We start from the raw sequence: 22,984 nt of genomic DNA, 5'->3' as shown, positions 1-22,984 counted from the left end.
AACACTGAGGCCTCATACTGAGGCCTACTAACACACTGAGGCCCTTCTCCCACAGAGACCTCTCATAGACTGATGCTACTAAGCTAGATGCACACCTGCTTATACTGAACTGCAGCTTTTGCTGAATCATTGTATCAATTTAACCCTTTTAATGCTTGACTCATATTTTTGTAATTAAAAAATACATACGTAATTTTTAATATTTCTGATAGTTTATTCCATATGACTAATAAGATAAAGAATGTTAATTTTAAGCTTTTATGTACTTCTGAGTGTGAAATAGCTGTTTCTTTCCCACCGCAGACTAAACCAATTAATTCCCTTTGGGCAGGTCATGTACGTTGAAGGTACAGCCATGATTATGGGCTTTGAAGACCCAATGCTACAAACCGATGATACTCCAATCAAGCGCTGTTTGCAGACAAAGTGGCCCTACATAGAACTGCTTTGGACCACAGATCGGTCCCCCTCATTAAATTGATGTTCAGAGAAGACTTTGTATGAATTACTGTCCAATGCTTTGAATGAGGGTATGGGAGGCAGCTGCCTGTATTTAAAAAAACAAAAAAGCAAGCCAACTATATTTTGACTGTGTCGCTATACACTGGTATCACTGAGAAACTGTAAATAAAACACCTTTTCAGTGTTAATTAGAATATTTAATTTTTTTAACAATTGGACTGATTTATTTTTTACCAACTAGTTCCTCTTTGGCCACTGTAGTGCAGTTAAAATGTGTGTTTCTCACCCAGAATCCTCCCTGTTCAGCTTAAAAAGAACCTGGGACTAGTCAAGTAGTACAGCATCTGCATATTAGCTTTTTTTAAACTGTCTTAAATATCATAGTATTCACTCCTTTACACACTTGTTCAGCCATATGTTTTTATTTAAATCAGACTGCCTTAGGGTGCAACCCATTTGGGAAACGGGCTGTGCAACACATGATGGTGCTCTTACAATCCCCACTGATTCCTATGGGGTTTGTTCAGGGAAACTTCCAAGTGGATGGTGGCCTACACTATAGCATAACTTTGGGACTAGATTGGCATTTGCACTAAATATGCTTGAATGAGTTAAATGACTGCTGTTTTCTTCCAAATATCCCAAACTCTACATGGTTTTATTCAAATATGGCAGAAATGGTGAATTCTGAAATATGACTAACTATAAAATTATAAACACTATTTATTGATGGTGGTATTTTTCCCAAAGTTTTACCGGGCTGGGTACATTCAATGTCAGAGTGGGATTTAAGAAAAGTAAATATTAATTTTCAAAGTCATATAAAAGATATGTTTTGAGAACATTACAGCTGAGAGAGCTTGTGCTATGATTTTTAAGATGTTCATATTATTATTGCCAAATACCTCTTCTCATTATATCCTTAGAAAAGTACATATGCCAGCACAGTTGTATGTTTCATGCATGAAAGCATCTGTTATTCACATAGGATAGTCCATTATTTATTATCTAGCAAGGCCTAAATAAAACAAAAACTTAATTAAAATGATTTAGTGTTTTTTCTCTTTGCATTTTTATTTGCCTACTAGCTGGGGGACGTGGCGGTGCCTGGATTGTTAGAAGAAGGCATTGTTTGTTTTGTGATGTTAGGTAATATCATTTAATTTTGGTCCAGATCCATCGTTTGCTGGGTTCAGTGCTCTCTGGATAAGGGTGAGCTACAACTCCCAGATTTCCAGAGCAATCACCCTCAAACTCTGATTGCATTCACAGTTGGCCATTTTGAGTCTGTGTGCCAAGTTTGGTCTGGATCCATCGTCGCCTGAGTTTAGTGCTCTCTGAATAAGGGAGAACTACAACTCCCAGATTCACAAGGCAATCACCCCCAAACCCCACCAGTATTCACAGTTGGCCCTGTCGAGGCTTAATGGCAAGTTTGGTCCAGATCTGACCTCCGCTGGGTTCAGTGCTTTCTGGGTGCAGGTGAACTACAACTCCCAAAGCCAAGGCCAATTCCCACAAACCCTTGCAGTATGTTTGGTTGGTCATGCTTCTCTGTGCCAAGTTTAGTTCTGGTGCACTGTCAGTCGAGGGTATGTAAGTGTCACAAAGTAACAATCTGGATATTGTGTAAAGAGTAAAATGTTGGGTTTTTTTAGGTCAAGCCAAGAAACTTAATTCCTGGGAGTGTCTGGGTAGCAAAGTGTACATCTGCACTGTAAAATTAATTCAGTTTGACACCACTTTCACTGCCATGGCACAGTGCTATCGAATCATAGGAGTTGCAGTTTTACAAGGTCTGTTGCCTTCTCTGCCAGAGTCCTGCAACTTGAAGTGGTGCAGTGAGTAGTAAAGATATTCTTTGAAAATCCCTGGTCCACTTACTTTATTCCTTCCTCATGTTCCCCCAGCGGGAGAGAAGATATAGAAATGTAGTTTTTGCTGCTGTTCAGAGTAGCGGTATTTTAGTGGTGTTACAAAACGAAGATTGCTTTAACCAGTATTCAGTATACTTTGAATTTTATATGTGATATTCCTGAGTGAGACAACTTTGGTGAGAACTCTCTCAATGGATATTATTTCAAAATGAAAAATTGCTTTTAAAAAATGAGACTCAAGAGAAGCCATCTGTGCAAGCAAGTGGGAAACAACGGGGAGGAGGGTTTAAAGCAGTAGTTCCCAATCTGTGGTCCATGGACCACCTGTGCTCTTTAAGAACGAAAATATGGTCCGCAGCCTCACCATTACTACACAGTTGCCTCGAAACAACGCAGCAACAAAAGCAACTGGTCTCACAAAAACCCTCAGAGTGCTGAGGCAACGGGGATGTCGGGAGGGGAGAGGCTAAGTACCCACAAAAGATTACTACTACCACATCAGCTCTAGATTATTAAATACGGTTTTCTGTGGGTGAGCAGATGACGGACTACTGGATGGCATATGTTCTGTATCAGAAACTGCAGCTGATGTGGTCTGTCCAATGCAATTTTCTGGCAACCCAAATAACCAAACGAAATCTAAAGTTGCCAAAAAAACTGATTCGTAACCCTTTTGGTATTAATGTTGGAGAGTGGTCCCTCGTCAAAAAAAGGTTGGGAACCTTTGTGAAAAGGTGTGACAACATAATGCTACGATTGGTCATATAGATGTCAAGAATTTTTATTTCAACCATTCCAAAATGGCCAAATGAGTTTTCCCTGATTGAAAGTGCATTTAACATATTTTAGCAAGGATGTTTAACTCTCTAGCATTGTAGTTCTGCCAGACATCTGCTTGTTTGTTTCACCCAATGACCTGTGAGTTGAACCTGCTATCAGGCACTATAAATCAAAGGCCCCATCTATACTTTGCATGAAGGAGGTCCCAAGGTCCATCCAAACATCTCGTTTTGAAAGAGTATTGGTGATAAGGCTGCAAAAAAATATTTTCGGAGAAACCTGCAGGACAATTTTCAGTTAGAACAGATAATCCAATAAGCTGACCAAATCAACCCATGTCTAGAACTGATTATATTCAGACTGCAAAGCTGGCTATGGAGTGGGGTGGCTGCTTCAAGCAGCAGATTTTGGAGGTCATAAGATGGCAGCAAATGGTCCAGTTCAAAAATTTATCATTGACTTTTTACTATTGCAGAGGGGAAAAGGTATCTATGGGACCTTGGGGACTTGCCATTTCATAACAACCAGATTATTTGACAATATTTTAGGTATTACAGTTCGATTTGAGTGGGACAGTGTCTCTGATGTTGACTAACAGGCAGCAGAATTTCTTTGACCCGTCCCGATGAGCCCAAATTTCATTCACCGTCCTATCTTTCTTCTAAAGTTTCTGGGGATTCAGTTATTAATCCAGTTCATTTTGACACTTGTTTGTCTACATGTCTTAAAGACACAAGCAGTCAATTGACCCAATTAATAACCTGAATTTGTATTAATAGATCCCTTCAAGGAATGTGCCTGAAAGGGATGATCAAAGGGGAGCTGCATTTTCCCCAAAGGAAGTTGGACTTGCTATAAAGAGCAAATTGAGAGCAGTTGAAGCACCAAAGGGAGGAGGTCTCGGAGTGCAGAAATGCTATCTTGTTTGTGTTTTAAGACAGCCCTGTTTTGTTTTAACTTGGATGAGAAGAAGGCTAAAGTCGCACTAAGGGTTTTGTTTTGTTTGTGTGTTCTTCTGGGTGGGCAAGGCCCTGTAAAATAAATTCAGAGCCTCTGGAGGGGCAAGGTCTGTTTGTCTTGGTCAGAGTTTCCTTTCAGAAATCCGCCCTTTGCACCTCTTTCAACCCAGGCCAGGCTGGGAGACGTTCCTTTGGAGAGATAACAGTTTTCATGGTATTTCTATAGGAGGGGAATGACACTTTTTCTATTCCTGCTTTATCTCAGGGCACTTGCCAGATTCCAGCAGAAAAGGTTCAAGATCAACTGCCCCTTCATATTTCACAATTATAGGCTTCTTTTTTCTTATAGGTAACTGTTTCCTTCTGTTTATGGGACAGGGTGGCTGCTGCTGCTTTTCATTTGTATTTCCTTTTTTCCCATTAAAAAACAGAAGCATTGAAAAAATTGCAGGATCTTATCTTGAGTAAGTACAGGGGACACATTCAATTAAAACTTTCCTTCTAGTGACAGTGTCAAAACAATTCTTCCTCTCTTTTGAGCCCTTTATGTGTGTCTGCAATGACACAATTGTAGATTAATTGTAGATTATTTATTTATTTCGGGTATTTTTACCCCACCCTTCTCAACCCCCTAGGGGTTGAGAAGGGTGGCACATATTTGATGCCTACAATTCCAGCTGGCACATATTTCATGCCTACAATTAAACACAATAAAATACACAACAAACAGTAATTATAAATAATTAAAACATTGAGTTAATACAATAAAATCTACAAGAAAATAAGCCAGCCTGGTGGCCATCGTTTCACCGAATTCTGTAATTAGTGATTCCATTCAGCTTATCATAATCCGTTTCCATAGCTCTTGTCGTCATTGTCCTTGTCAGTCTGCCAGATTACACAAAGGCCTGGTCCCATATTCATGTTTTTAATTTCCTTCTAAAAGAGAGGAGGGATGACGATGATCTAATTTCCCCGGAGAGTGAATTCCACAGGCAGGGGGCCACCACCGAGGAGGCCCTGTCCCTCGTCCCCACCAGTCTCATTTGTGACAAGGGCGGGGCTGAGAGCAGGGCCTCTCCAGAAGATCTTAAATTCCTAGGTGGGACGTAGAAGGAGATACGTTTGGACAGGTACACTGGGCCAGAGCCGTATAGGGTTCTATAGATCAAGACCAGCACTTTGAACTGGATCGGCAGCCAGTGGAACTGACATAGCAGAGGGATGGTATGCTCCCTGCATGAAGCTCCGGTGAGTAGTCTAGCTGCCGCCCTTTTGACTAGTTGAAGTTTCCGACCAGTCTTTAAAGGCAACCCCATGTAGAGCGCGTTGCAGTAATCTATTCGGGATGTAACAAGAGCGTGGACCACTCTGGCCAAATCAGACTTCCCAAGGTACGGGTGAAGCTGGCACACAAGTTTTAGCTGTGCAAAAGCTCTCCTGGCTACCGCCGAGATCTGGGATTCCAGGCTCAGCTATGAGTCCAGGATCACTCCCAATCTGCAAACCTGCGTCTTCAGGGGGAGTGCAATCCCGTCTAACACAAGCTGTAACCCTCTACCCTGTTTGGCTGTGCGACTGACCAGTAGGACCTCTGTCTTGTCTGGATTCAGTTTCAATTTGTTAGCTCTCATCCAGTTTGACATAGCTTTCAAGCATTGGTTCAGAGTCTGGATGGCCTCCTTGGTGACAGGTGAGGAGTGACAGATTTGGACATCATCTGCATAGAGATAACACCTCATTCTGAAACTCCGGATGATCCCTGAAGAATAGTGGTGATGATGATACCATGAGAGAGAGAGAGAGAAAGATGATAGATAGATAGATAGATAGATAGATAGATAGATAGATAGATAGATAGATAGCTTTCTATCAAATATTTCCAAATGGGAAAGTGAAAAAAGAGAGGCCAAAGAATACAGTGAATGAAGAGTTCAAAAACATTATTTTTACTGAGTTTCTGTGAGTTTTCCAGGCTGTATGGCCATGTTCCAGAAGCATTCTCTCCTGATATTTCACCCACATCTATGGCAGGCATCCTCAGAGATTGTGAGGTCTGTTGGAAACTAAGCCGAGGGTGGAAGAAGGAACTTTTGTTTGTTTGAGACAAGTGTGAATGTTGTAATTGGCCACCTTGATTAGCACTGAATAGCCTTGCAGCTTCAAAGCCTGGCCATACAGGTTGGAAAACTCACAGCAACCCAGTGGTCCTGGCCATGAACGCCTTCGACAACACATTGTTTTTACTATCCATTGCATACCTTCAAGATATTTCTGATCAGAAATAGCTTGCTAAGAAAATGTTCCAGCCTGCCACAAACATTCTCTATCTGAAGACTAACTCTGGACTTTATAGGATCCCATGAGGTTTTCTTGCCCAAAGTTATCTAGTGGGTTTCCATGGCTGAGTAAGGATTCAAACCCAATTCTCCAGAACTTTGAAAACTGAATCAGTCAAAAAATGAAACTGGGAGTGCTGTGGCCAAAACATTGAAAACAACAAGAATATATTTTGAAATGTCAGCATCTCAACAGCCCAAAGTGTGCCTATAATATATCTTGCTGAACATAGGGAGAAGGGTCAAATCAAACATCTTGGGCAATGTCCCTGTGGAAAAGTAAAGAATTACTTTTTTAAAAAAAAGACATCGTGGCTATAATGGCAGGTAATTATTTGGGGTGGTGGACGGCAACATGTCTACATCAATTCTTTTTTAAAGTAACTTCTCATATTCCACTTGGCCATCCCATTTTCTTGATCTTGAATCAGAAAGGCCTCTCCCAATCAGTTATCACCAATGTATTCATTTCATTGTAGACCCATAATTATCGGATCATGTATCACTTGACACTATGGTTGATAGGAAGCCCTCAAAAGTCAAACGTGGTGAGTCAGGGTAAGCTAGTGCTGACAGCTATGGGGCAGAACACTTAACCTTAGAAATAAATTCACTCTGGTTTGCAGAATGGAGAAGCCATTCTGCCTGAAGCTCACCATTTCAGGCTCCTAATATATGCACCCTACAATATTTTGGGCTTTTAAAAAAACATTAATTTCTACTCCTCAAGATTTATCTTCTCATTGCTTTCATTTTTGTCCTCAAAGCTACAAGAAAAGCTGGCCTTTAAGCAGGTGAGAGGGAAAAAGGAAAGGGTATGGGGCTGTTAGGAATTGTGGGAGTTGAAGTCCAAAACACCAGGAGGACCAAGTTTACCCATGCCAGTTGAAGAAGGATAAATAAATAAATATAAATCCCCAGGCATGAAGTAGCCAGGCTTTAAAGCTGCAAGGTTATTCAATGCTAATCAAGGTGACCAATTGCAACATTCACACTTGCCTCATGCTTACAAGAGTTCTTTCTCCCACCCTCGACTTTCCACAGATATATAAACCTATTTTTTCTAGTTTCCAACAGATCTCACAACCTCTGAGGCTGCTTGCCATAAATGCAGGTAAAACGTCAGGAGAGAATGCTTCTAGAACTAGAATGCTTCTGGACCCCTGGGGGGGGTCGTGAGGGGGTGTCAGAGGGGTCGCCAAAGACCACCAGAAAACACAGTATTTTCTGTTGGTCATGTGGGTTCTGTGGGAGGTTTGGCCCAATTCTATCGTTGCTGGGGTTCACAATGCTCTTTGATTGTAGGTGAACTATAAATCCCAACAACTACAACTCCCAAATGTAAAGGTCTATTTTGCCCAAACTACACCAGTGTTCACATTTTGGCATACTGAGTATTTGTGACAAGTTTGGTCAAAATCTATCATTGTTTGAATCCACAGTGCTCTCTGGATGTAGGTGAACTACAACTCCAAAACTCAAGATCAATACCCACCAAACAGGCCCGTAGCCAGGATTTTGTTTCGGGGGGGGGGGGGGCTGAATTTTTTTCAGGGGGGGTTGGGGGGGCTGAATTTCGGGGGGGGGGGGGGTTGAGTCTGAGTGAAAGAGGATCTACCCTAGCAAACCTTTTGTATCGTTACCCCAATACCCGCATGCATATGGGATATATTGAGTATGGTGATCAGATCATGATATGAATAAACATAACAGTTTAAATAATGCACCAGTAAGGCCTTTTCGCGAACCACCATGAGAATTTCAGGGGGGGGGAGCTGAAGCCCCTCAAGCCCCCCCCCCCCCCGGCTACATGCCTGCTGCCCACCAATACCTTCTAGTATTTTCTGTTGATCATGGGAGAACTGTGTGCCAAGTTTGGTTCAATTCCTTCGTTGGTGGGGTTCAGAAAGCTCTTTGATTGTAGGTGAACTATAAATCCCAGCAACTACAACTCCCAAATGACAAAATCATAATTTTTTGAGTGATAGTCACTCCTTGTGCTGTGTGATGTTTTGGTGCCAAATTTGGTGGGATTTTGTTCATTGGTTCTTTGGTTTTTAAGGTACTCATTATGCACAGAGCATTTATATATAGAGAGAGATTATTATTATTATTTTCCTAGTTCCAACAGACCTCACAACCTCTAAGGCTGCTTGCCATAGATGCAGGCGAAACGTCAGGAGAGAATGCTTCTAGAACAGTGTTTCTCAACCTGGGGGTCAGGACCCCTAGGGGGGTCACAAGGGAGTGTCAGAGGGGTCGCCAAAGACCATTAGAAAACAGTATTTTCTATTGGTCATGGGAGTTCTGTGTGAGAAGTTTGGCCCAATTCTATCGTTGGTGGGGTTAAGAATGCCCTTTGATTGTAGGTGAACTAGAAATCCCAGTAACAACTCCCAATGTCAAGGTCTATTTTCCCCAAACTCCAGCAGAGTTCACATTTGGGCATATTGATTGTCATGCCAAATTTGGTCCAGATCCATTATTGTTTGAATCCACACTGCTCTCTGGATGTAGGTGAACTACAACTCCAAAACTCAAGATCAATACCCACCAAACCCTTCCAGTATTTTCTGTTGGTCACGGGAGTTCTGTGTACCAAGTTTGGTTCAGTTCCATTCTTGGTGGAGTTCAGAATGCTCTTTGATTGTAGGTGAACTATAAATCCCAGCAACTACAACTCCCAAATGACAAAATCATAATTTTTTGAGTGATGGTCACTCCTTGTGCTGTGTGATGTTTTGGTGCCAAATTTGGTGGGATTTTGTTCATTGGTTCTTTGGTTTTTAAGGTACTCATTATGCACAGAGCATTTATATATAGAGAGAGATTATTATTATTATTTTCCTAGTTCCAACAGACCTCACAACCTCTAAGGCTGCTTGCCATAGATGCAGGCGAAACGTCAGGAGAGAATGCTTCTAGAACATGGCCATATAGCCCGAAAAACCTACAACAACCCAAATAAATATATATAGTGTGATGAGTCCTCAGTCTCTTCCCAATGCGTGGATTGCCTTGCAGTGCAGTGCGGCCGCCAGGTGGCGCTGCCCGGCACATCCATTCCCACTTGCGCTCGCATTGCTCCGCTCCTTCCTCGGCCGCCGTCAACCTCCGCAGCGGCTGGAGGTGTTGGAGGGGCGCATGGCTTTGCGCCTCCCTCCTCGCCATGCCATCTCCTGGCGGGCGGCGGCCCGAGGCAGCCCTTTGAGGAGGAGGAGGAAGAGGAGGAGGAGGAGGAGGAAGGGAGAGCCCCGCAGAGGGATCCGCTGCTGCTGCTGCTGCTGCTGCCCGGGAGGGGAGGATGGGGCGTCGGGGGCGTCGGAGGCGGCTGCTCCTCTGGCTGCTCTTGCTCCTCCCGCCGCTGGGCGCCTTCAACCTGGACCAAGAGAAGCGCGCCGTGTACCGCGGACCCCCGGGAAGCTACTTCGGGTACGCGCTGGACTTCTACAGCCCCGCGCCTTCCTCCCACGAGTAAGTGGCATCCTTCTCAAGTGGGGGGCGGAGGCAGAGCGGGATGGAGACCTTGGTGGCATCTACAGCAGGTATGGGCCAGGTTGGGTCCTCCTTCCAGGTGCTTTGGACTTCCACTCCCACCGTTCCTAACAGCCGCTTAAGCGGCTGAGGGGGAAAAGAAAGGGTCCTGAGGCTGTTAGGAACGGTGGGAGTGGAAGTCCAAAGCACCTGGAGGGTCCAATTTAGCTCATGCCTGATCTACACTCCTTGTTGTAGGTTTTTCGGGCTGTATGGCCATCTTCTAGAAGCATTCTCTCCTGGCGTTTCGCCTGCATCTATGGCAAGTATCCTCAGAGGTTGTGAGGTCTGTTGGAAACTAGGAAAATGGGGTTTCTCTAAGTCCAGGGTGGGAGAAAGAACTCTAGGCGTAAATGTACCAATATTAAATCAAATAACTGTAAATAAAGAACAGCACTCAAACCCAGGGGAACTCCAGACAAGAAAAAAAAATCAGGGATGTGTTCAGAGGAAGGGCAACTAAAATGATCAAGGGTCTGGAAAATGAGCCCTATGAGGAGCGGCTTAAAGAGCTGGGCACGTTTTAGCCCGCAGAAGAGAAGGCTGACCTGCGCTCCAACACGGGCGGGCAAGCCTTCCCACAATGTGTCTTCGACCACTGGCAGATTCTGCCGGGTGACCCTTACGACGCCAGGTTTTTTTTGGAGCTATATGGCCATGTTCTAGAGGCATTCTCTCCTGGCGTTTTGCCTGCATCTATGGCAAGCATCCTCAGAGGTAGTGAGCCCTCACTACATCTGAGGATGCTTGTCATAGATGAGAGACCTAATAGTCATGTATAAATATGTGAGGGAGGAGGGAGCAAGCTTGTTTTCTGCTTTCTTGGAGACTAGGATGCGGAACAAAACTACAGGAAAGGAGATTCCACCTGAACATTAGGAAGAACTTTCTGACTGTGGGAGCTGTTCAGCAGTGGAACTCTCTGCCTCAAAGTGTGGCGCGGGCTCCTTCTATGGAGGCTTTTAAACAGAGGCTGGATGGCCATCTGTTGGGAGTGCTATGAATGGATTTTCCTGCTTCTTGGCAGGGGGTTGGACTGGATGGCCCACGAGGTCTCTTCCAACTCTATGATTCTATGATTCTAGGAACAGCTAATCACCTCTGAACAAAGGATTCCCCCAGGCAGTAACAGGCCACACCTAAAAACTGTCAGGCTATCAGATGCTTATCAAGGTAGCCAATTGAAACATTCACACCTATCTCCTATAGACAAGAGTTCTTTCTCCCACCCTGGACTTTCCACAGATATAGAAACCAAATTTTCCTAGTTTCCAACAGACCTCACAACCTCTAATGATGCCTGCCATTGATGCAGGCAAAATGTCAGGAGATAATGCTTCTGGAACATGGCCATACAGCCCAGAAAACTCACAACTATCTTGTGTGTGTGTGTAGGGTTTATATATCTGTGGAATGTCCAGGGTGGGAGAAAGAACTCTTGTCTGTTTGGAACTAGGTGTGAATGTTTCAGTTGACCACCATGATTAGGCCTGGCAGTTTTTAGGAGTGCCTTGTTAGTGCCCGGGGGAATCCTTTGTTGGGAGGTATTAGCTGTCCCTGATTGTTTCATGCCTGGCATTCCCTAGTTTTCAGAGTGTTGCTCTTAATTTACTGTCCTGATTTTAGAGTTGTTTAATACTGGTTGCCGGATTTTGTTAATTTTCATGGTTTCCTCCTTTCTGTTGAAATTGTCCACATGCTTATGGATTTCAGTGGCTTCTCATGGTGGTCCAGCATTTCTGTGTTCTGAAATAACATGTGATGTCCAGCTTGGTTCATCAGGTGCTCTGCTATGGCTGACTTCTCTGGTTGAAGTAGTCTGCTATGTCTTTCATGTTCCGTGATTCATGTTTAGGCAATGCTGCGTTTGGTGGTCCCTATGTAGACTTGTCCACAGCTGCATGGTATTCAGTAGACTCCTGCAGAGGTGAGAGGATCCCTTTTGTCCTTTGCTGAATGTAGTATTTGTTGGATTTTCTTATTGAGTTGAGTCTGAAGATAGTTTGTGGGTTGTGTTTCTTCATCAGCTTCCCTATGCGGTCAGTGGTTCCCTTGATGCATGGCAAGGACACTTTTCCTCTGTCTTTACTCTCTTGGCTTGTTCTTGGTCTTGCAGCTCTTCTGATGTCTGAGGTGGAGTATCCATTGGCCTGTAAAGCCCAGTTTAGGCGGTTCAGTTCATCTTGGAGGAGGTGGGGTTCGCAGATTCTTTTTGCACCGTCTGCCAGGGCTTTAATTGTGGTTCTTTTTTTGTGATCCTCCTCAAAGGTTGTGAGGTCTGTTGGAAACTAGGAAAATTAGGTTCATGGAAAGTCCAGGGTGGGAGAAAGAACTCTTGTCTGTTGGAGCTACGTGTGAATGTACTAATTTTTTAAAAAACTCTTAAAATTATAACTGTAAATAAAGAACAATACTCAAACACAGGGGAACTCCAGAGAAGAAACAATCCAGGACAGCATATCACCTCTCGACAAAGGGTTCCTCGAGAGTTTATTATTTATTTGCAATATTTATATACCACCCTTCTCAACCCAGAAGGGGACTCAGGGCGGTTCACAGTAAATAAAGAACAACACTCTGAAAACAGGGGAAATCCAGACAAGAATCAATCCAGGCCAGCTAACACCTCCCAATAAAGGATTCCCCCAGGCAGGAAGCCGCCAGACTTTGGAGCTGCAAGGTTATTCAATGCTAATCAAGATGACCAATTGCAACATTCACACTTGCCTCATGCTTACAAGAGGTCTTTCTCCCACCCTGGACTTTCCACAGATATATAAACCCAATTTTCCTAGTTTCCAACAGGCTTCACAACCTCTGAGGCTGCCTGCCATAGATGCAGGTGAAAAATCAGGAGATAATGCTTCTAGAATATGGCCATACAGCCCAAAAAACCTACAACAACCAAGTGATTCCAGCCATGAAAGCATTCGACAATACATTCTCGCTTACTTAGTTTCCAATAGGCCCCTCAAACTCTGAGGATGCCTGCCATAGTTGGGGGTGAAATGTCAGGAGAGAATGCTTCTGGAACATGGTCATACAGCCCAGAAAACTCACAGCAACCCATTGATTCTGGCCATGAAAGCCTTCGACAACACACATAGGATTGTACTAAGAGTGCATGGGGAGCTGTCTACTAATGGGTTTAAATAGCATTTGGAAACCATTCACACCAAGCTCTGCTTCCTGGATGCATTCGTAGAGGAGGATTCTGTAGATGTTCTCCCATTTGTTTAGTTTATATCAGTCTGCATCTTTCTCAATGGATAGGGATTTTGACTTTTCTACTTCTTAATCTGATTTCTGTTCCTTAGCTAAACCCAGATTTACAAAATCGATGGATTGATGCAGGTTTATTGACTTGAAGGTTTTGGGGGTTTTTTGTGTGTGTCAGGAGCGACAAGCAACAGCAAGTCGCTTCTAGTGTGAGAGAATTGGCTGTCTGTAATAATGTTGTCAAGGGGACACCTGGATGTTTTACCATCCTGTGCTATGAGAGGCTTCTCTCATGTCCCCGCATAGGAAGCTAGAGCTGATAGATGGGAGCTCACCCCGGTCCCCAGATTCGAACCACTGACTTTTCGGTCAGCAGTCCTGCCGACACAAGGGTTTGACCCAGTGGTTCTCAACTTGTGGGTCCCCAGGGGTTTTGGCTTACAACTCCCAGAAATCCCAGCCAGTTTACTAGCTGTTAGAATTTCTGGTAGTTGAAGGCCAAAACATCTGAGGACACCCACAAGTTGAGAACCACTGGTTTAATTCATTGAGTCAATAGCAATGACTAGAATCTAGAGCAGTGGTTTTCAACCCTCCTAATGCCATGACCCCTTAATACGCTTCCTCATGTTATGGTGACCCCCAGCCATAAAATTTGTTTCGTTACTACTCCATAATTCTTATTTTGCTTCTGTTATGAATATCTGATATGCAGGATGTATTTTCATTCACTGGACCAAATTTGGCACAAATACTCAATACGCCCAAATTTGAATATTGGTGGAATTGGGGGAGGGTATTGATTTTGTCCTGTGGGAGTTGGAGTTGTTAGGATTTATAGTTCACCTACAATCAAAGAGCATTCCGAACTCCACCAACAATGCAATTGAGTCAAACTTGGCACACAGAACTCCCATGACCAATAGAAAATACTGGAAGGGTTTGGTGGGCATTGACCTTGAGTTTTGGAGTTGTTGTTCACCTACATCCAGAGAGCACTGTGGACTCAAACAATGATGGATCTGGACAAAACTTGGCACAAATTCTCAATATGCCCAACTGTGAACACTGATGGAGTTTGGGGAAAATAGACTTTGACATTTGGGAATTGTAGTTGCTGGGATTTATAATTCACCTACATTCTGAACCAATGATTGAATTGGGGCAAACTTCCCACACAGAATCTCCATGACCAATAGAAAATACTGTGTCCTGACCCCCAGGTTGAGAAACACTGATCTATAGTGAAGTCAGAAGGAATGCCTTTAAAACTGTGTCAGGTGAACATATTATGAATCGCTTGCTCTATTGGCATCCTCCGCTGGTGGTCTGATCTTGGGTTAACCACAAATCTCCCGAGTTCTACTCTCTGGTTAAAGTTGATGGTATCCTCTACTGAAAATTGCTGCTTCTGTGAAGGTCTGTTCCTTTCAAAGGGAAATCTGTGAAGCTGGAAAACAGCAAATTTGTCCGAAGCAATTGTAAATCCTGTTGCTTTTATCTAAACCAAACTGATTTTGCCTGGATTTCAGTAACTCATGGTTTTGGAGAGGAGGCTTCCATGTCAGTGTTCTATGTGATCTCAGTCATTGTGCCTCTCAGTCATCTATTGTGAACTCCTTATTCAAGCTAACCATTCAGTTGTAGCGTGGGTTGAATGGTTAGTTAAAATATAAAAAACAAGGATGTCTTCTTGGCCATGACTGACTTGTGCATTGAGCATAGTGACCAATCCATAAAGTCACTGTGGTGTGGAGGCTTGAGTATTGGACATCAGATCTGGTGACCACAGCTCAACTCTCGCATTGGCCATGAAACCCAGTAGTTTTTTTGTGTGTGTCAGGAGCGACTTGAGAAACTGCCCCAGTGGCGCAATGGGTTAAACTCTTGTGCTGGCAGAACTGATGACTGAAAGGTCAGTGGTTCGAATCCAGGGAGTGGGGTGAGCTCCCATCTGTCAGCTCCAGCTTCTCATGTGGGGGACATGAGAGAAGCCTCCCACAGGATGGTAAAACATCCAGGAGTCCCATGGACAACGTCCTTGCAGATGGCCAATTCTCTCACACCAGAAGCAAAATCCAATAGATGACCTTTGAACAAGTCATATCCACTCAGCCTCAGAGAAAGGCAGTGGAAAGCCTCTTGTGGGCAAACCATGTCTAGAAAACCCTGTGATATGTCTACCTTAGATCAGAAATGACTTGAAGGCGCACAATAATAGCACTATGTAACACAGTTTTAGTTCCTGAGTTATAAATGTCATTTCCTAATTGGTTCTGTCATAAAAAAAACCTGGAAGAACCTTGTTTCTGCGGGATATCCTACAGCACATTTTTCAATGAATATCTCATAGAGTCTCCACCAATTCAACAGAGTTTGTGCCAGCCACAAAAATGAGGTTTCTAGAGTATAATAACTAATTGCAAAGTAAGAACCACACAATTAAACAGGAAATAACACTTTCAAACCAGGAACAGAAATTTTTTTCAGTTGTTATATAGTGTATTGATCAAGAGACTTAGATCGTGGATCTGGACATTCCCAGTTGGATTTTGCTGTTAGCTAAGTAGGTAGCCCATTGCTCCTTGTAGTATGGAGTAAAATAATATCCAGGGGTAGGAATCATGCAGCTTTTAGGTAGAGCTGCAAGTCCCAAGAATCTTTGCCTAAGCAATTATGAGAAATACTGGGATCTATAGCCCAACCACTGGTTTTCACACCTGCTTTACATGATCATTATAAAAATAGGTGTCAGATCGTTCTTTACACCATTGAACACACTATACAAATAAGCATGACTGGTCTTTGCATCACTTAGACCAGGCATGGGCAAACTTCAGTCCTCCAGGTGCATTGGACTTCTGCAATTCCTAACAGCCTGAGGGAATGATTATGCATTATTAAACTGGTTGTTTATTAGCATCATTCTTCAATTATCAGAAAAATTCAATAGCTGTTGGATTATCATTCTGCAAGTAGTTATCTCCTCAACAAAACAACTACCCAGAGCTTGGGAAAAATTCTTTTCCCAGAATCCTTTGATCATATGACCACTGGTTCTGAGAGCTTCAGTACAAAAGGTAACTTTTCCAAGCTTTGGCAACTTGCACTGGCATTTTGACCATATCCTTGTTTTTCATCAGCTTTTCTCAATGTTTTGCAGAGTGAGCATCCTGGTCGGAGCGCCTAAAGCCAACACGACGCAGCCAGACATAGTGGAAGGAGGAGCCGTCTACCATTGCCCTTGGCCTGCTTCCGAGTGTAAACAGATCCCATTTGATGGTACAAGTAAGTGGATGGGCTCTTGTTTGCTGTCTGCATGGGATGTTCTGGTGAGATTGCTCCATCATGGGAGCTGATTGGATGCTTTCTCCATTGGTGTCAGTTTGCCTGATCTTATGTCTACAACTCCCAAGAGGAAATGCCAGCCATGAATGTTTGTATTCCAATGCTTTGTGTTCACTATCCTCATGAAAATAACAGTGATATATATTCAAATGCCCTGCTCAGGTCTTGTAAACTCTGGATTGTGGTTTCTTGATTGAGGCTACTCATTTGAATTGCGATCTTCCTCTTTTCCTACTACGTTACCAATTATTATCGCCTTTTCTAGTGAGTCGTGTCTTCTCATGATAAGTCCAAAGTATGAGTGATTTCATCTTCCAAAATTCTGAGTGAAGCTCCCATTTTTAAAACTGAAGGTTTGTCTTATTATGGTGTTTTCTCTCTTTTATATAGACATTTTTTGTATTGTCACAATTTTTATCACTTCTTGATCATATTATGTGTTCCCTTGCTGGTTGTAGAGCATTCCCACTCTTGGTTTAAATTTCCCTTTGATTTTTTCAGATCTTGTGGAAGATGTCTCCTGTTGTCCCCTTCTATTTCTCTCCATTGATTATTATAGTAGTTCTCTTTGTCCTAGCACACAAGTTGTTAAACAGCTTCATTCAGGGTTCTGACCTTATTTTGGTCAACTTTTACTTTTGCTTCATGTCTGTTCTTAGCTCCTTGAAGAATTTCATCTATCATCCATTGAGTTGTCTCAGTTTTGGCTACACCTTCACTTAAATGCTACACCTTAACTAAGATGCCTGTTGGGGCTCAGCAGCAAGATGCTGGGGGTTTCTCAGAGGACGAGGGGGGTGATGGGTTTCCCACTGAGGAGTCTGTGTGTGATCAGAGTGAATTGCAGACTTTAGATCAGAGAGAAGTGTTGGCAATTGAAGTTGAGACAGAGGATGTTTGGGATTCCAATGTTCGTTCCTTAGCAATGGGGGGAAAGTCAGTTTCTCCTGGGGATCGACCTTCAGCAGAAGATAGGGAGTTTTCCCGTGATAACAGATTAGGCCTTCACACAGAGGGAGTGAAGGTATTTAGGGGTTCAGAAAGACCCCATGAAAAATCCTTGAGACCCAGGTGTCAAAGGCATGTTCTCGTAGCTTCTTGGTCAGGCCTGAGCTTAAATTAAGTGATTTTTACTTGATGTCTCCAGAGCAGACAACCTTGCCATAGATTCAAGTTTCCTGTGTTTGCCTATATTCCTGTAAGAGTTTTGCCTTGGAAAAGTTCCTGTTTTCATACTTATGGATTTATCCCTATGCTTTTGACTTCCTGGATTTCATGTACCTTGCTATTTTGGATACTGATCTTTGTATATATGGACTACTGCTATTTTATAGCACCCTTTCTACTGCTTTTTGTGGAATGCTTTTGTAAATAAACTGCTGTAGTTAGATACTACTGGACTCTGGTATAGCACTGGTTGAAAAGGTGTCCCAAGGTTAGAGTGCAACAATGTCTGTTTTTTTTTCTTATTCTGTGGTTACACTGAGGGTGTGTCTGGTTTTGAAGACAACCAGCTTTGAGTTTAAGGCAGCAAGTTCTTGTTTTCTTTCAAAAGTTGAAACCTGCTAAATACATTGTCTGATGTGTTCAGATTTATTTGCACAGAGCAAAAGATCTGCCATTTTCCTTATTCAATTATTCATAGAAAGGAAAGACTTTATTTTAGAATAATGGAGGGTGTGTAGAAGCCAGTGTAAGAGTAATGTGGATTATATGCACTTCAAACCCCTTCTCCCACCCACCCCCTTTGACAGATGTTTTGCATTTAATTAAAGAGAAAACACATTTGAGACAATTCTGGCTGCTTATATTTATATTGTTTTCCCCTTACAGCCCTTGAAAAACATTTAATATTTGTCTTTCTGAAACATTAAAATTGAAAGATTTTCATTTGGTTGGATTGGATCTTTAGACGAGAATGTTATGATTCATCAAGCTCAGTTTAAATTTCGTGATACATTTGTATTACTTCAGTATACACAGTCTGATTTCTACAAACAGTGGCTTGAAAAACATCCCTGGGAGGCAAAAATTGCCAAAATGGTAAAATGATGCCTTTTGAATACACTAAAATCTCCTAGGAGAGATCTCTTCAAGGCATGCTTTTTGGCAAAGTTACTATAGGTATCAGACTCCTTCAGCCAGAAATGTAATCCAAGAAAGTATATTCCCAAACTCTGCAAGTGAGGAGTTTGGAACTGAAATGTAGGCCCTGTCTACACTGCCATATAAAATACAGATCATCTGCTTTGAATTGGATTATATGAGTCTACACTGCCATATAATCCAGTTCAAAGCAGATAATCTGCATTTTATATGGCAGTATAGAAAGGACCTTAGACTAGGCTTTAGCATCACATCTTTTCAGCTATACTATCAAGAAAGAAGTTATGAATCATGTTTCATCTACATTTATGGGTCCTTCCACACAGCCATTAGGTAAAAAGGTAAAGGTTTCTGCTTGACATTAAGTCTAGTTGTGTCCAACTCTGGGGGTGGTGCTCATCTCCATTTCTAATACGAACAGCCAATGTTGTGTGGCCGGCATGACTGCGCTGTTACCTTCCCACCAAAGCAGTACCTATTGATCTGCTCACATTTGCATGTTTTCAAACTACTAAGTTGGCAAAAGCTGGGGCTAACAGCTGAAGCTCACCCTACTCCCCGGATTTGAACCACCAATCTTTCTGTCAGCACATTCAGCAGCTCAGCAGTGTAACCCGTTGAGCCACCGGGGGCTCCACAGCCATATAATCCAGAAAATCAAGGCAAAAAATCTCAGAACATCTGCTTTGAACTGGGCTATCTGAGTCCACACTGCCATATAATCCAGTTCAAAGCAGAAAATGTGGGATTTTATTCAGCTGTATGGAAGGGACCTGTGTCTCGTGTTATGTTTTAATTTTCTATGGCCCTTCCACACAGCCATATAACCCAGAATATCAAGACAGATAATTCACAATATCTGCTTTGAACTGGATTATCTGAGTCCACACTGCCATATACTCCAGTTCAATGTAGATTTTATACAGCTGTGTGGAAGGGGCCCTAATAAGTGCTCACAATATTTGGGCATATGTGTTTAAAATAAATAAGAAAAAAATGCTTGTGATGTGGTTCACCCGACTCACATGGGAAAACAGTGTGGTGGCACTGAACTGAATAGATCCATCCTTACATCATGGTCCCCTTGTTTCCCTAAAAAAGATGAAAAGATGGTTATGAAAAAGGAAGGTGTGGAAATGAAATCCAACTGGCTTTCATTTTTTAAAAAGACAAAGACATGGTGTCGGGACACAGACACCTTAAAGGGCTAGACTCAGATGAGTTCCAAAGTAAAGTTTATTAAGCAAAGAAAAAGGGTTCAGAGACACTTAACTCAGTGTCTCTGGCCAAACTCAAAAGCAGAAACCAGTCTTGGTTCAAAAGAATTAACTGAAGCAATAATCCGGATTATCCGGAGAAAAGAACGGGATTAAAACAAAGCGCTCCGCAAGTCCCGCAAAATAGCACAGCAAATACACAGTTAACAAACACAAGGGCCACAGGGAAGAAAGCGTAGTCAAACGAAGTCTGATGGTCGAAGCAAGCCGAATTCAAATTCAAAGTAGCAAAGTCCCAAAGTCCACATAGTCAGCGTCATAGTCAAACCGGTCCGAAGTCAAGGAAGGGAGAAGTCAACACTTACGGGAATCCAAGTCGAATAAGAAACACACACGAATGGAAGCAGTAACCTGTAGATCCAGGACCCAATACCAACATGAAATAGGCAGCGACAAGAACCCAATGCATGATCCAACACTTTGCAAAGATTCCCCATTTCAGAGCCTACTTTTATCTTATACATCATCATCAGAAGATCTGACCTCCACCCCGTTGTTATCCCTTGCAGCTGTTCTTGATTCCACACATGAATTCCTATTTCCATCCCTCCAATTTCTCCATCTTCTGTCAAGACTTAGGTCCCCCCAAGATTCAGCCGTATTCCCCAATTGCCAATCCTCATTACCAGAAAACCCCACGAATGTATCACTGGGCGTTGGCTCCGCACATACAGGTTGTACCTCTTTTATCTTAGTCCAGTCCAACGTGTCATCTCCATCTTCATCACTCTCTAACCCATCACCTCCAGAGAAACCCAAGAATGGCTCCTCATCTGTGGGCGCATTAAGTATCTCCCGGATCCTCTTCCTTTGTTGCTCCTCATCAGACTCCTGCTCCCGAGTAGTCCTTTTCCTTCCCTGAAACCAATCCATGATGGTTCCTTCCTCCTCCTCACTTGTTGACCCATTGTTCCCAGAGAAACCCAGGAATGATTCCTCATCTGTGGGAGCATTAAGTATATCCCGGATCCTCTTTCTTTGTTGCTCCTCATCAGACTCCTGCTCCCGAGTAACCCGCTTTCCCCTTCTAGTGTCCACACTACTGGTAGCATCGCTACTCGTAGGCTCTACTACAACACATGGATTAGGACTAGTTCAAATATTGCAGGCATTTTATGGACTTGGAGTTTGTTACTACTGAAGCTCTGAGAATATTAAAACAGAGTATTGTCAGTCCAAACACCCAGAAATTCCTTCCTCAAAAGCAGCAAAATGTATGCTCTCTCTCTCTAATAATTTATTTTTGCACAAGGAAAGTTAACCTGTGATTAATGATCATTATGTAAGAAGAGATTACAGGCCACAGCTGCAGGCAAGGAGAAGATGTCTAGGATCATGATGAACCACATGACTTGCTTGGGTCTCCAATCTGGCTTGTCCTTAAACACTAAACACAGGGCTATTTTGACAGATTCTCACACTTATGGGGGAATTCCACCTCAAGTAAACTAGCTTTTTATGCATTTTCTGAGAGCTATAATCTTACTGTTTGGGAAGACCGGACAGCACACTTGGATGTGTTCCTCGCTTCCGTTGCCAACAGTGACTATCCTACAATCAACAGACCAACAGTGGGAAAGAGCTGCATTTAGAAAGAAGGAGTAACAGTAATCCTGCTGTAAAATGTGCAATACAGTAAAGACATCCATATTGGCTAGGTTTATGGGCACAGGATCCAGCAAAAGTAGAAAAACTGCAAATAAAAAACACATTTTTTTCCTTGAGATAACATTTTGCTAGGAATCTCTAGCACAACTTAGCCTAGATGACTTACAAATGCCTAGAGAAATGTTCTTTCTAGTAATTTCTAGGTCCTTCAGAATTTGATGGTAGGATGATACTGGAGGACCTAGAGATTACCAGAGAGACCATATTAATTGCCATATATACTCGAGTATAACCCGACCTGAATATAAGCCGAGGTACCTAATTTCACCACAAAAAAACTGGGAAAGCATATTGACTCGAGTATAAGCTGAGGGTGAGAAGTGCAGCAGCTACTGGTAACTTTCAAACTAAAAATAAATACCAATAAAATTACATTGATTGAGGCATCAGTAGGTTAAATGGTTTTGAATATTTACATAAAACTGTAATTTACAATAAGATTATCCAACTCTGGTTAAACCATTATTCTAACTTTCAATATAAATGTGCTTGCATATCCTTCCAATAATAATAGAGTAAAATAATAAATGTAGTAATAATAGCAATAATAGAGTAAAATAATAAATGTAATAATAACAATAATAAAGTAAAATAATAGATGTAATAATAATAATAAAATAATAAATGTTATATAACAACAACAACAACAACAACAATAATAATAATAATAATATAAGAGTAAAATAATAAATAACTTTGACTTGAGTATAAGCCAATAGGAACTTTTTCAGCCTAAAAAGGCGCTGAAAAACTAGTCTTATACTTAGTAAATATGTGAATAATCAAACCCACACAAGTGAAACCCATGGATGTGTAGGGCCAACTGTAGTTTGCAACGTACTCATGAGTGGATATAGCGGATTTTTGCCATTATGAAATGATGGGTCCATGCCAATGAGCTGATGTAGCTGACTATTGCCAGTGAAACATCACGGAGAGATATCAGGTCAATTTATTCAGAGTTTACCTTGATCTTAGCATGCTGGAGTTGATCAAAGCCCTGTCTAGACCACCATCCTACTACCTGTCATAATCAAACTCCAAGACAGCCACCAGCTGAGAGCAACTTGTGTTCTAAACTGAGCTTGGGAGGGCGTGGGGGTGTCACTATTTTGAATTGCAGAATGATTATCATCATTATCATCATCTTATTCATTTATGCCTCAAAGAACTTTACAGAATATTTTAGCCAGATTACAATATGCAAAAACTTCAGCTAGATAGATAGACAGACAGTCAGATACACACACACACACATACATATAGATGTATACACATACATACACGCAGAGACACAGAGACACATATGTTTAATGAGCAGTTAAGCTTATCAAGCATTAGTTCACATACAAGACACTTAAAATACTCATGACAAAGAATTCTCCAGTAAACATAATTAATGCATAAATTGCTTC

General features: G+C 42.2%; 2 protein-coding genes across 2 annotated transcripts in view; both read left to right on the top strand.

Annotated features, from left to right (window-relative positions):
- MINDY3 (MINDY lysine 48 deubiquitinase 3) overlaps nt 1-1,507 on the top strand; it is a 37,233-nt gene extending 35,726 nt beyond the window's left edge. Inside the window, exon 16 of the mRNA XM_060782334.2 lies at nt 332-1,507. Within this exon, the coding sequence (XP_060638317.2) occupies nt 332-481 (150 nt within the window). The 3' untranslated portion in view covers nt 482-1,507. The remainder of the gene's footprint in view (nt 1-331) is intronic.
- Nucleotides 1,508-9,692: 8,185 nt separating this feature from the next.
- The window catches only part of ITGA8 (integrin subunit alpha 8), a 148,119-nt gene continuing 134,827 nt past the window's right edge, over nt 9,693-22,984 (top strand). The window contains exons 1-2 of the mRNA XM_060782332.2: nt 9,693-9,891; nt 16,334-16,458. Of these exons, the coding sequence (XP_060638315.2) occupies nt 9,722-9,891; nt 16,334-16,458 (295 nt within the window). The 5' untranslated portion in view covers nt 9,693-9,721. The remainder of the gene's footprint in view (nt 9,892-16,333; nt 16,459-22,984) is intronic.

Source organism: Anolis sagrei, chromosome 6, assembly GCF_037176765.1.
Source record: "Anolis sagrei isolate rAnoSag1 chromosome 6, rAnoSag1.mat, whole genome shotgun sequence".
Classification (NCBI taxonomy): Eukaryota; Metazoa; Chordata; class Lepidosauria; order Squamata; family Dactyloidae; genus Anolis; species Anolis sagrei.
This window is presented reverse-complemented; position numbering and strand designations above follow the sequence as displayed.